The sequence below is a fragment of the Cyprinodon variegatus genome, unplaced genomic scaffold (assembly GCF_000732505.1).
Source record: "Cyprinodon variegatus isolate N-32 unplaced genomic scaffold, C_variegatus-1.0 Scaffold159, whole genome shotgun sequence".
Taxonomy (NCBI): Eukaryota; Metazoa; Chordata; class Actinopteri; order Cyprinodontiformes; family Cyprinodontidae; genus Cyprinodon; species Cyprinodon variegatus.
This window is the reverse complement of record NW_015150612.1, coordinates 471,928-485,025: the sequence shown is the minus strand read 5'-3', so window position 1 is coordinate 485,025 and position 13,098 is coordinate 471,928. Positions and strand designations below refer to the sequence as shown.

At 38.4% G+C, this 13,098-nt stretch overlaps 1 protein-coding gene across 1 annotated transcript in view; it reads left to right on the top strand.

Moving 5' to 3' along the window:
• Positions 1 to 13,098, top strand: part of mtor (mechanistic target of rapamycin (serine/threonine kinase)) — a 122,879-nt gene that overhangs the window by 15,243 nt on the left and 94,538 nt on the right. Inside the window, exons 17-20 of the mRNA XM_015377824.1 lie at positions 598 to 727; positions 6,219 to 6,469; positions 6,546 to 6,632; positions 10,707 to 10,874. Coding sequence (XP_015233310.1) covers positions 598 to 727; positions 6,219 to 6,469; positions 6,546 to 6,632; positions 10,707 to 10,874 — 636 coding nt within the window. The remainder of the gene's footprint in view (positions 1 to 597; positions 728 to 6,218; positions 6,470 to 6,545; positions 6,633 to 10,706; positions 10,875 to 13,098) is intronic.

Below are 13,098 nucleotides of genomic sequence, written 5' to 3'. Positions count from 1 at the left end.
GTCATGATTCATGCAGCTATTATTTCATCCAAATGAAAAATGGAGAACAGAGAAGCAGATCATGGATTGTCTACAGTGAAAAGACAGACTGTGTTATTTACTTTTGCTGTCGCATGAAAAGTCAGCATCAGAGTACGAAATATTGAGAGGAAAACAAAAAGAAAGGGGACAAAACGTAGAACAAATAATGTATGTCTATTCTATAAAAATGTCTGTATCTGTATAATGAGGTCTGTTTTATGTGTTGTTTTCTCAATTCAGAGGGCCCCATGCCTGTCTTTGCCTAGGGCCCCAAATTTGCTAATTCTGCCCCTGCCTGTAAGCTTTCAGTTTGGATGATAGACCTTAAAATTGGCCCCAGACATAAGTTTATTTAAGGGAAACAAAGTAACTAAGGTTGAATCCAAATGCAAAGCCCACGTTTTTAGATGTTTATTTACACAAACGATGAAAAACCTTTGTTGTCGTCTCGGTCCAGCACCCATTTCACCCAGTGAAATATTTGTTAGTTTGTGGTCGTGACAAACTCACAGGGACCTGCGGCGAGGATCCCTTAACAAAGAAGCGTGTTTTTAACTGCTCTCTGCGTTCCAACAGGCCATCCGAGTCCTGGGTCTCCTCGGCGCTTTGGATCCCTACAAGCACAAAGTGAACATCGGCATGATCGACCAATCACGGGACGCCTCGGCTGTCAGCCTCTCCGAATCAAAGTCCAACCAGGACTCCGGTAGGTCTGAGCTCCGTTACCGACGCACGGAGGGGTTCCTCTCACCAAGAGCCACACTGTGGCCTAAATAAGGTTTTTATTTGCATTCCCAGAAATTTACAGCAGTATCGGATTTTCATTGCAAAGCTGGAAATATGATGAAAGCTCCTTTTAAACCTCAAATCAAACCATTTCTTTGCTATATTTACAGTCTGTCTGTCAGTCTGGTGGATATTTGTTCACCATCTGTGCAGACCTCATACGTCTTGGGCTACTTCTATTTGTCGCAACACAAAGGACGTGTTTGACCCAATTTCAGTGAGAGAAAAACTATAAGAAAATGCTTTTATTATAAATACATAAGCTTATTGTTTTAATTTTAAATATTCTTCCAATAAAGACTACATTTCTCACTGACTTATTATAGTCCCGTTGGCTTGTTAAACAACAATAACTTTTTTTGATTAAAAGGGAATGGCCTACTAATCAATTTAAATATTCTTTCTTTAAACTTTACAAAAGAGAAATAATGACTAACTGCTGATAAAAAGAAAAATATTTAGTGTCTTTTCACATTTTTCAGATGATAAATTAAATAGAAAGATTAGACGGAGTAAATAACAGCTAATGGTTTATATGGAAAAGTAGCCCCCCCACTGTTAGTTAAGACAGACAGTAACTGATTGGACATTTTGTGTTTCATATTTAGAAGTACAGATTATGTTGACCATCATCTATCTGTTTGGAAACTGTTGGAAAGCAATTTTTAAAGCTTTGAGATTGCAGCGGACTAACACCAAGAACTACATCTATGATTCAGCAATGAGAACGGACAGAAATGGCCGCTTTGTGATCATTACAACATGATAATCAATGCTGGCCTGTAAACCAGCAAATGTCTGTCAAAAACAAAACAAACAAAAATCCATCCTGACACCCTTCAACAACTAAAGAGAGTGAAGGTTTGTGCTAACATGTGTCTGACCGTCCGCCCTAATCCCTAAATCCTTCACTATATAGAGCAGGGACTATATGCTGGACTTTATAGTGAACTCAGTTAACTGACGGTTCGAACAGATGATCACTACTTTTCACGTAACTCTGCCTTCCCGCTTGGTACCTGCGACACCATAGCAAATCCCATAATGCTTTGCGAGGAGAAATCTGGGATATATCTGCTCGTCCAGTGACTATGGATGATCATTACTTTTCAAGGTGCATTGTGGGAAATTTTAGTCCCCTACTTTTTCATTCACGAGAGACATCACTATATATGGCGTAACCACTATATAGTGATTAGTGCGGATGTTTGAACACAGTCCTATTAAAAGTCTGGTGGTGAATCTGAATGCGGTATTTTGAGATGATCTTTAATAGGCATTCATGGTTAAAAATTCTCCATCATGGCTGAACTAAAGCAGTTCTTAGAAAAGTGCTGGTAGGGTTTAGGGGTCCAGGCAGCGTTGGGTTGCCTGTTTGAGCTTTTCCCCTTTAACCCTTTATAGAGAACTCAATGAAATACTTTGAAAATCAAAATTTAAAGCCAAAAGTGTTATTGGAATCCAGGACAAGACCTTATTACCTTTATAAGATTAAAAAAATCTGGATATTTTGATGGCAAAAATTAATGTCAGTGTAATAACAGGAAACGCCAACTTGCTTGAATATATTAAGAAAAATAACAAAAGTGCTTCTATAAGAAATTCATGAAAAACACTCTGAGAATAAAAGAAACATATATTTTTTGGTACAACATAACCTTAGAGGCATTCATGCTGATACTGTCACTTCCATTTTTTAACTTTTTACCTTTTTTTCTTAACTTGTTAACTTTTTCCCCCCTAAACTTAATTTACTGTGGGTAATATATCATTCAATGGCTCATCTATTTGGTCAAATGCCAAAATAAGATGTCCAGCCATGTAGCAGGATCTTTGCTGAATGGCTGGATATAGATCTTGTGCTTCTAGACCTCACTGTGGGGCGGGGAGGCTCCATTTCTAAGCCGTATGCAAGTGATCAAAAACGCTAACTTGCCCTATAAAGGGTTAATAAATGGAACCGTCTCATAAAAAAAGATGCTATTAATCTTTATGTGATGTGTTTTTTTTTTTTTTCTTCTAAACTCAGAACATTTTAAATAATTCAGATCTGACTTAAGCGTTGGATCAGTTCGTCACTTTAACTGATACTTTTTCACCAAATCGAAGCATTTCTAATGGGTCCCTCTGGAAACCTGCAGAATCCAGATGTGCATTATAGATGTATGCATGTTATACTTTAGATCTAACTGCGTCCTGCAGAAAATGACAGATGCAGTCATTGAATGCAAAGACGAGATAAAAATAGTTCTACTTATTCATCCTGTGTGCAGTTAAATCATCCCGGAGGAACACTTTTGATTAGATGACATCACAGAGCACAGCAGGACTCGAAATAAAAGACTGTGATTTCCATCCATCTGTTTTTTTAGAGATGAAGGACCAGACTGTGTGAAACAAATATCAAACCAGAGACACTGGTTTTTAGGGGTCCAACCAATGTGGGGGGTTCATCTCATAAATAACAGCTGAACTCTTCACATTGCTTCAGGAGGATTAGCTGCCTTCACTAACAGGATGACGTCTTAAACCATATCTTGAAAACTCACGATAATGACAGCTGAAAATGGTCCATCTGTCTCCGGTCATTTGAAACCAGGCTGCGGGCCTCCTCTTCTCAGATCCACTCATATGTCTCCAAGTATGACCTTGGACAGTATAGTAATGGCTTTCCCAGTTTGTTCTAGAACTAAATGGACTGTAACCAGAAAAGGAGGTAGTATATCTGTTGGCGGGTTTGTCGGGGTCGCCGTCTGGGGCACGGGCGTTTTGGATAGCACCGGCCTGCGTGCGAGAAGACACAGAGTATAAATGTTGCCTCACCTGATTTTAAATGACACTCCTCACATCAAAACGAAGCATTAGAGTCATAAAACTGATGAAATGCTGCCTTCTTACTGGGTCGCGGTGCTGTTTTATGTTCGTTATTAAGGCGCTGGGACAATTCATTTTTCTTCTACAGCTGAAGGCTAAATTATTAAACTGTTGCCTTACTGTTCCCAGTCTCCTTGGTGAGCTGTAAAGCTTGAGATATTTTAACATCACGCGCATCTGTTTGTCTTTACTGGTTTGAAATACTGAAAAGAAAAGCTACTGATTTTAGACTGAAGAGAGACGGCTGTGCTGTAGAATATCAGACTGGATTTCTAACATTTGCATTTTTAGCTTTAAAACTCTGAGACATAATATCTTAACAATGATATTCTGTTTTTCTGAAACAAAAAGTCGATTTTTGCTCTAAATGTTTTGTGGCTTAAGTTAGAAATGAGCAGTAACATTATCTAACGTCTCCTACAACCTGGAATTGTTGGAAAATCAGGAATTTCACCTTTTTTTTTTTTTATTTAATGGTAACTCTGGTGCTATTGTTGTGCAATGTGGAAGCATATCAAAAAGTGAATTTATAATTTAAGTATTTTGATTAAAAATCATCAAAAATGGAAAAACCCACAACCGGATTATCACATTGGATCAATAAAAAATAGTTTTATGATCTAAGTGTTGATTTACTGCTGACTTGACGCTGCCCCCGATCCTCACCATGGAGGCCGTGCAGCTCCACCTGACCAGCTATTCTGTTTTTGTGGCTCCAACTCCATTTTCTTGACATTCATGTAATAATACACCGTTCATAAAGTTAATCAAAAGCCCTAATAAATATAAGCATTGAATAAAAAAGAAAAAAAATAAGAAAAATACCTGAACTCTGTTACCTCTGATAGATCCAAAGAAAATAAAAAGATGATCAGATAAGAGCAGGCGCATGAAACGACTGTTTTATTGTTCTATTGCAAGCCTACAAGTACACTACTATAGCTGGATCATGGTTAAAGAAGCTAGCTGTTCAGAGTACGGTATGATGGCGTGATAATTTAAAGGGTGAGTGCAAGGAATCAAAGTGGGACAGAGATACGTTCACAGCAGACGAGTATAATTGCAGATGATTGTACATAAAAGCGGGTTTAAGGTTTATTTTGGGGGGGAGCGTAGAGAAGGTGTAGACTTGGTCTGATACTCTACTTGTAGACCGACCCAACTGCTTCTAATGCCTGGTTCTAGTCTAAAGACAGACATTTGGGATTATTGGGTCAAACATCTGCAGGTGTTGGATCACTGGGTTTTACTAAAGGTCTGGTTATAGTCCCTCAGCAGTGTGGCAGATATTTTTGATTTATGCCCAATTTTGAAGGGTGGTCTGCGCTATGTTATGCACCGTCACAACGCAAGAGGGACAATCAGGAACTAGCTGAGGGTCAAGATACGGCCGAGGCGGTGAGGAAGTGGAAAAACGCTAGGGAAAAGTTTGTGTGAGGGTGAAAGAGAGCGGGGATCCAGGTGGAAAAAGGGTCCCAGCATTCTCGCGCAACTCGCTCTTCTAGCTGAGGCGTTTTCCACAATGGCGGTCATACAGACAAAGCAAGCCGGTAAGTTACCAAACAGGAAATATGCATAGTGTAGAGTGGATGTAGATTTAACTAATCAGAGGCCTCCTCTCTGCAGTCCCCTACAATTTAGGAGAGTTGCACCAGAGTGTCTGCAGACGGGGTGGGCGCTACCTCTGCATTTACTGCGACACACATGCAGACGATCTGGTTTCTGAGTATAAATCAGCCTTAAGTCTTGAGTCTACGAGAAAATCCTTCCAGCTGTTTTCCTTTAGGGGTGTCCCACCACAGCTGTTTCATTTCTAATATTGCAGCTTTGAGTATCGACCAGTACTGACATTGCAATGATACGATCATACATACTTTAATTTCGAGGTAAAACAATTAATCAGACCGAATGTCATTAATTGATTATTGAAATAATTGTTGATTAATAATTAACTGGAGAATAAAGCTTTTAAAACATGCTGTTAGCTGACAGAGAAACCCACTTATAGCAGGAATTATTAAAAATTGTACAAAAATATATAAACATTTTGCATTTAAGATAAAAAATTTTTTTTTTGTCTGTAAATAAGCTCTATCCAGAACTCCTCAAGTGGAAAAGTTTTAATTTCGTAAAAAATCTTCCTGAAGGAACCTTTGGCTGTCCGATCATTAATTGATTAATCGAAAAAATAATCAACAGATGAATTGATTTGGAAGATAATGTTTAGTTGCAGCCCTACTTTAACTACTTATTTAGCACTGTGGCGTACTAAAAGAAGCTTGATCAAGTGATTTTATTTCCAGCGGAGAACATAAGTATACAACAATTGGTATGAAAACAACTCATCCATTTATTATTAACTGTTGGGTCACAGAAACAGAAGTGGAGTGATTCTAGCATGCTAATATCAGAGATAAGACATTATTTTTGTGGGATTCCTTCATATATATATATATATATATATATATATATTGTTTTTTTTTTTTTCTGTCAGTATCACTAGAATGAACAGAAATTACATTTGATCTCCCCTCCAGCGGATTGCAGCACCAGTGAAATGCTTGTGAACATGGGCAACCTGCCCCTCGATGAGTTCTACCCCGCGGTGGCGATCGTCACCTTGATGCGAATCCTGAGGGACCCGTCGCTCTCCAACCACCACACCATGGTGGTCCAGGCCGTCACCTTCATATTCAAGTCTCTGGGCCTCAAGTGCGTCCAGTTCCTGCCGCAGGTCATGCCCACGTTCCTCAACGTCATCCGGGTTTGTGATGCCAGCATCCGAGAGGTGAGTGTGAGATCAGATGGTGACTCTTGGCTTTAAACCAATCAGGTGTAACAGTTTACTGCTTGTGCTCCTACAGTTCCTCTTCCAGCAAATGGGAATGGTCGTCTCCTTTGTGAAGATTCACATCCGCCCATACATGGACGACATCTTCACCCTCATCAGAGTGAGTAATTTTGTCAACAGTTTTTTTTATTTCTCCCTCCGTTATGTAACCCTTCCCTTTTCCTGTCAGCCGGACAAACAGCTGTTGGCTATTAATTACATCCAGCTGTGCTTCCTACTGTCGTCATTAGCAGGATTTGAGCACATGTGGTGCTGAACCAACAAACACCATGGAAGAAGCTGAACTTTTGCATTTAGATGTTTAATCCAGCGTTCTGTTCAGATTTAAACTCTCTTCTACTGCTTCTCTCTCCTCCGTTTGTTTCCCTTCTCCGTTACCAACTAATTCAAGCGGTAACCATAGACGACTTGTGGTTTTCACCCCCATTATGTGATATAGAACGACTGCTAAAGCCATTGTTCCCTCACTTGTACAAATACACTTGTCTAGCACATAATCATAAAGGAAAATACGTCCCCCCGTATCAGAGTCTCAGTAACTCTGTAGGCGAAGCCTCCTCTGTGGAGGTAACTCCTTCTGATGGAAAGTAATTGGAGGAACTAAACCGCTGTGCTTTCTGTCCCAATGAGTTAATAAAGGGCAGGAGAAACAAAGAATCTATTCATTAATGCTGCAGTTCTGCCTCTGCATCCAGATGAGGGGGCTGCTATAGCGATTCAGGTTGTGCTGCCACAGGCAGGCCAGCTCTCGCAGCAGAAGCCCACCAGCTGATTGACACACCTCTATGATTTCCAGCCTTCCAGTTTTAACAGACAATCCTTTTATTTTTAAATGTACAGTGTGCCTAGATTTTCAAACACAATATCATAAACAACCCAGAGACAAAGTATCAGTTCCACCTGACAGGAAACCGTCTCCTTTTCTTGCCATCTAATCTTCCTCTTTCCTCCTGGCATCTGGAAGCTTTGGGCTTCCAAAGAAAATTTAGTCCAGACTTTTCCCTCCTATTTGGATCATCAATGGAAGCACATTGTGACCCAGTTTTGTGAAAGCCTTTGATTTTAATTTATTAATGATTAGATAATCAATAATTAAAAGTTTTTGTTACAGCCCTAACAGTAATATCCCTCCCACTGTTTTTATTTTCATTAAATTTTTATTATGTCCCAGGGGATCATGAATCAGTCCCACTTCTTCATATTAGGGCTGTTTCACTGTTTGAGCAAACGGCATCTTGGACCCAGATAGGACTGGTAATTATGACTTTAAAATCACAATATTTTATGGTTCAATCATGATAACAATAAAAAGACGATAAAAACAATTAATCTTAAGTAACTGTATAGCTGTGACTGCAGGCCACAGCAATCATAGCTCTAAAACACTATATACAAATTAAAAATAAACTTGGGACACAAATGCATAAAGAAACGTGATTTTCACACCAGAGAAAAATTTTGGTTCCAGTGTCATTTTTGACTTGATATAGCATTTAAAAAAAAATTTTTTTTTTTTAATTTTACACAAAACACTCAAGATAAAACTCAATCATAATACAATACAATGTACGTTTTTTATTTTTTATTCACCACTTCCCCCGAACACAAAGAATAATGGTGGCCTGTGTAAATGTGATATATGTATAAATACACAAAAATTCAGAAAAAAAAGGATGTTACCACCAAGATGGTGGTTACATGACAAAAAATAAAAACAAAACAAAATTACTTTTCCAATTTTATGAATTAATTTACATGTGGGTACAAAAATACTGCATTAAATAAAATAAAAAACAATAGAATAAAAAACAAAAATTAAAACAATAGATAAAATATCAATGGCAAAAAAAAAAATTTATAAAAATTTTGGCCAGCTTAGGAAGGACCTGTTTGTAAAAAGAAGCGCTACCGCAGGTCGTTCATCACTTCTACCACCAGACTCCACAATGTGAAACTACAATAGCAAAATGCACAATGTATAATGTGCAATTACTATCTGATAGCCTGTGCAATAACCCTTTTCTCTATATTTCACACCCAGTGCAATAACTATATATATATATATATATATATATATCCATCTATATAAATACCCATGTAAATAACCTGTGCAATAACCTTGTATAATGATCCTGCTATTAAAAAAAACAAAAAAACAAAACAAAACTTCAACACCTTTGGCACCTTCTTCTCATTTTTCACTTTTTGAGCTGGTTTAACGAGTACATTTCTCCACTGTGAGATCGATAAAGTCAATCAATCAATCAATCAATCAATCAATCAATCAATCAATCAATCAATCAATCAATCAATCAATCAATCAATCAATCAATCAATCAATCAATCAATCAATCAATCAATCAATCAATCAATCAATCAATCAATCAATCAATCAATCAATCAATCAATCAAGGAATGTTATGACAGGGTAAAATATGAATATAATCAAAAAAGGGCTGCCATACCTTTAAAGACCTGCCTAAGGTAATTTTTTTCAAGCCCACTGAAAGGAAGAACATCTCTGATCCAAGTCTCATACAGCAGAGGGGATGGGGAGTTTCAACCCGATAGTATTCTGCGTCTCGCCAGTAACGTAATAAAAGCTACAAAATCTTTTTTTAAACTTGGGTAACAGCACTCTGTCAGGAGTCAATCCAAATAAGGCAAGCAACGGATCCAAATGGAAAGTTAATTAAAATGTATTGATAAGTTTGTGAAAATATGAATCCAATACTGTTGAAGAGATGGGCATGTCCAAAACGTGTACTAAACTGGCAGGAGTCTGATGACACCGGCCACAATCAGAAGTCACATTTGGATACATTTGGGAAAGTCTGAGTTTAATCCAGTGAGTACGATGAAAGATCTTACATTGTATTTAACCCATGCATTGCACACAGTAAGTAACTATGTACCTGACCCGGGATTTTAACCGTTGATAAAGAGGAGTCACGGAAATCTTTAATTCTTACATATAAAAAAGATTATAAAACTATTTCAATACCAAAGTTAGGTGGCTTGGATGGAAATTGAGAAAATGTTTTCTTTAATATAACTTCAAACCTGTAAGTAACAAAAGAAGTTACTTTTCAGGAGGTCAAATTTGGATGAAAGTTGATGGGAAGAGGTAAACATGTTATCAATGTAAAGATTACTGAATGACTTCATGCCAAGATTTGCCCAGAGATAGGTTAAAGATGGGAGCGTAGCTTGATTGGAGCTTGAAATGGCGCCTAAATTGGTACCAGGTTTTGAGCGTAATTGTATTGCTGTTATAAAAGTCTTTGCCTGACAGTGGCTTAGGTGCATATATTGGAGTTGACAGGGTACAGATGACACATTAAGAGGCCTCAAACGCTACCAGGACTGTTGAGCACCCATGCTTCTTGCCTGTAACCAGTGACGAAAAATAAGAATATTGCATACCCAGTGATAAAACATGAAGTTTGATATGGCAATACCACCTGTACTTTTAAGCCTCTGAAGATGCACCTTGTGGATTCTGGGTGTTTTGTCACTCCAAATAAACCCACAGACAATCCCATCCAATTTGCGAAAAAAAGGAGACAGGAATAAAAAAAAAAGGGAATACAATTAAAGTGGAACGAGAACTTCGGAAGGAAGTTGGTTCTGACAATGTTAATACGTCCTGCTACGACAAATGAAGCAGTAACCACCTGTCTAAATCATGGTGGACCTTCTCCAAAAGGGGAGTAAAATTAAATTAACTTAACTCCTAAATACTTAAAACGGTCTGAGACTAGTTTAGATGGAAAAGCAGTGAGAGGGTGTTGACGAGCAGCACAATTCAGAGGAAAAGATCACTTTTGCAAAGACTTAGCTTATAGCCACACATGCTACCAAATTGGTGTAGCATGGATAAAAGAGTGGGAACTGAAACGTCTGGTTTGGAAACGTAAAGAAGCACGTCGTCTGCATAAAGACTGACCCTCTGCTCAATGTCATTTCTCATCACCTCGATCTAGTAGTTCAGCTTCAGCACATTTCGTTGTCATGCATCGTCATTACCAGGAAGGTGATTTCCATCTTGTCAGTGAGGCTTTAAAATCTGCCTATTAAACTCTGGACTATTTATTTGTGTATTTTACAAAACCAGATATGCTGCACATGAATGTTTTTGAATCAATACCAATGGTTGTTTATTGCTGTGCAGGAGTACTGGACACCAAACAACCCCATGCAGAACACCATCATCCTCCTCATTGAGCAGATCGTGGTGGCGCTGGGTGGGGAGTTCAAGCTCTACCTGCCTCAGCTCATCCCACATATGCTGCGTGTCTTCATGCACGATAACAGCACCGGGCGCAGCGTCACCATCAAGGTAAGAGACCCATCTTTTCCTGGTATGCATCTGGTATTGACCTCCTACTTTGATCTTGTTCCCTGCAAACAGGCTGGTTTGGATCGATTAAACAGCTTGAACATACTGAGAGTTTATGGAAATTACCAAATATATTCTTTTTTTTCTTTAAGTGCTCCACAGCCCTCAGAATTCAGAAGAAATGAATTCATTTAGTTTTCATTTGTGCTTTTGACTCTTTCAGACTCTGTGGTGTTATAATAGAGCCTTTTGTTTTCTTGCTCCATTATGTGGACCGTGGGCAGTCTTTTTCTCATTTTATACAACCAGAGGTTTAATCAGATTATGTCTCCAGCTTTGGCTTCTGATTAAACAGCAATGAAACAATGTAATACTGCTTAGATACGCATGGTGACTGATAAATAAAAACATCCTGTTAGTTTCCATGTTTGTTTCCATCACCATCTGTGAATCCCCTGGTTTACAATGCTTCTTTTTGATCTGCATCTTTTACTTTCTATTATTTACCACGTGTTTGACGTCTGCTGCCAGTGCAACCTCTGAGAGTTATATGCAATAAAAGCTTCATGTTTTGGTACTTATTATGATAATAAAGCATTTAAAAAAGTGTCTATAGAAGTACATCTGTTGCTTTGAAAAATTATGTTTTGGGAAATTCTGAATGTTGCTTTTGCTTTTCATTGGCATAATCCATCAGAGCTATCTTTATTTTTATTTCCATCCTGACAATAAAGAATATGAGGACCCTCTCCTCCTGCTACCGTAAGAAATTGTTCTTATTTAGTCAATTTTGGTTACTTTTATTTCTACTTCCAATCCACTCCGGTGGGATTCAGTAGAACGAAAAGGTTTAATTGTCGCCTCTTACTGGAAACCAGCTCATTGAATCTGAGCTTCAATTTGCTGCTCATCAGGAGAAAACATGGGGCCACTGTAGGGGTGTGGAAAAAAACAGTTTTGGCAATATATCGTGATTTTTTTGCTGGCTGATATAATATTGATCTTTCTGTTCCTAGTACCGATAAAAAACAAAACAAAAACATTTTTACATAAAACTAAGGGGAAATGGGCTACCTATGTACCACCACTCTGGCAGATTGTGCTGTGGAGCCCCTTTGCTGTGCGGCGCTGCACCGTATCTGTAGTTGAGGCAGTCCCAGTGGAAGGCGTGGACTGACTCAAACCCCAAGCCTCATGGAAACCAAAATAACTGAACGATCAATTTCATCTGAGGAACATATACAGAGGTTGCTTTTTTATCTATACATTTAATTTTTATAGCAAATAAATTATCACAATGTACGATGATATTGCAATATAGTGATAATATCATATCGTAAACATAGTATTGTGACACAGATCGCAACTGTTGGGTTCAAAAATGTAGGTTTGTAAAAGAAGGACTGAATACACAGAGAGGGATTTTCAACAACAGCTTCCTGCAGGAGGGGAGAAAGAGCCAAACCCAACACTCCAACACTCTCTCTCCCACCCCCCTCCTTGCAATGCCTTATTTATTAACAGAACATAACACATGGTTACAAAAGAGAGTATTGTTCTGACAGGACAGTTGATCAGGTCATAAGACAGGATGCTCTCCTCTGACTGAATCACAAGGCAGAGTGGTCTCTTGACTGAATCATGAGACATAGTGAAGCATCTCATTTCTACAATGTTTATAAGCACACACAATTTTATAATCATTATTGAATAAACCTAACAGCAACCCCCATGCCATTACTCACCCCTAGGCAACAGTGGAGAGAAACAACTTGGATTCAACAGATAGAAGCCTTAAAGTCGTAGTGTAATAATATTTAAATGTCAAATCATTCTGGCTTAAACATGTATATAAATGAACTCTTTATCAGACCATATTGTCCCAAAATTTAGAACATTTCTATTCGGAATAAAAAAAAAAAAATCCTGTCTTAAAATCTATGTTTTTTTTCCTTTATCTTATACAGGCCAGTTAGTTAAACGTCAGCTTGTACACCTAAATTCGGCCAAACATTTATCAACGGTCATCTGTCAAATTTTTTCGGTCATAGCATCTTGATTCATATGTCGCAGGTAATATACGCAACGGTTGAAATAAGGATAATTTCCTTTACCGTTGAGTTCCGTGCCAGTGTTCACAGGGATGGACGTCTGTGTCTTCGGCAGGCGTAGAGCTAACAGAACTGGCAGCGTTGTGAGGCAAGGGCTCAAACATGTACGGCTG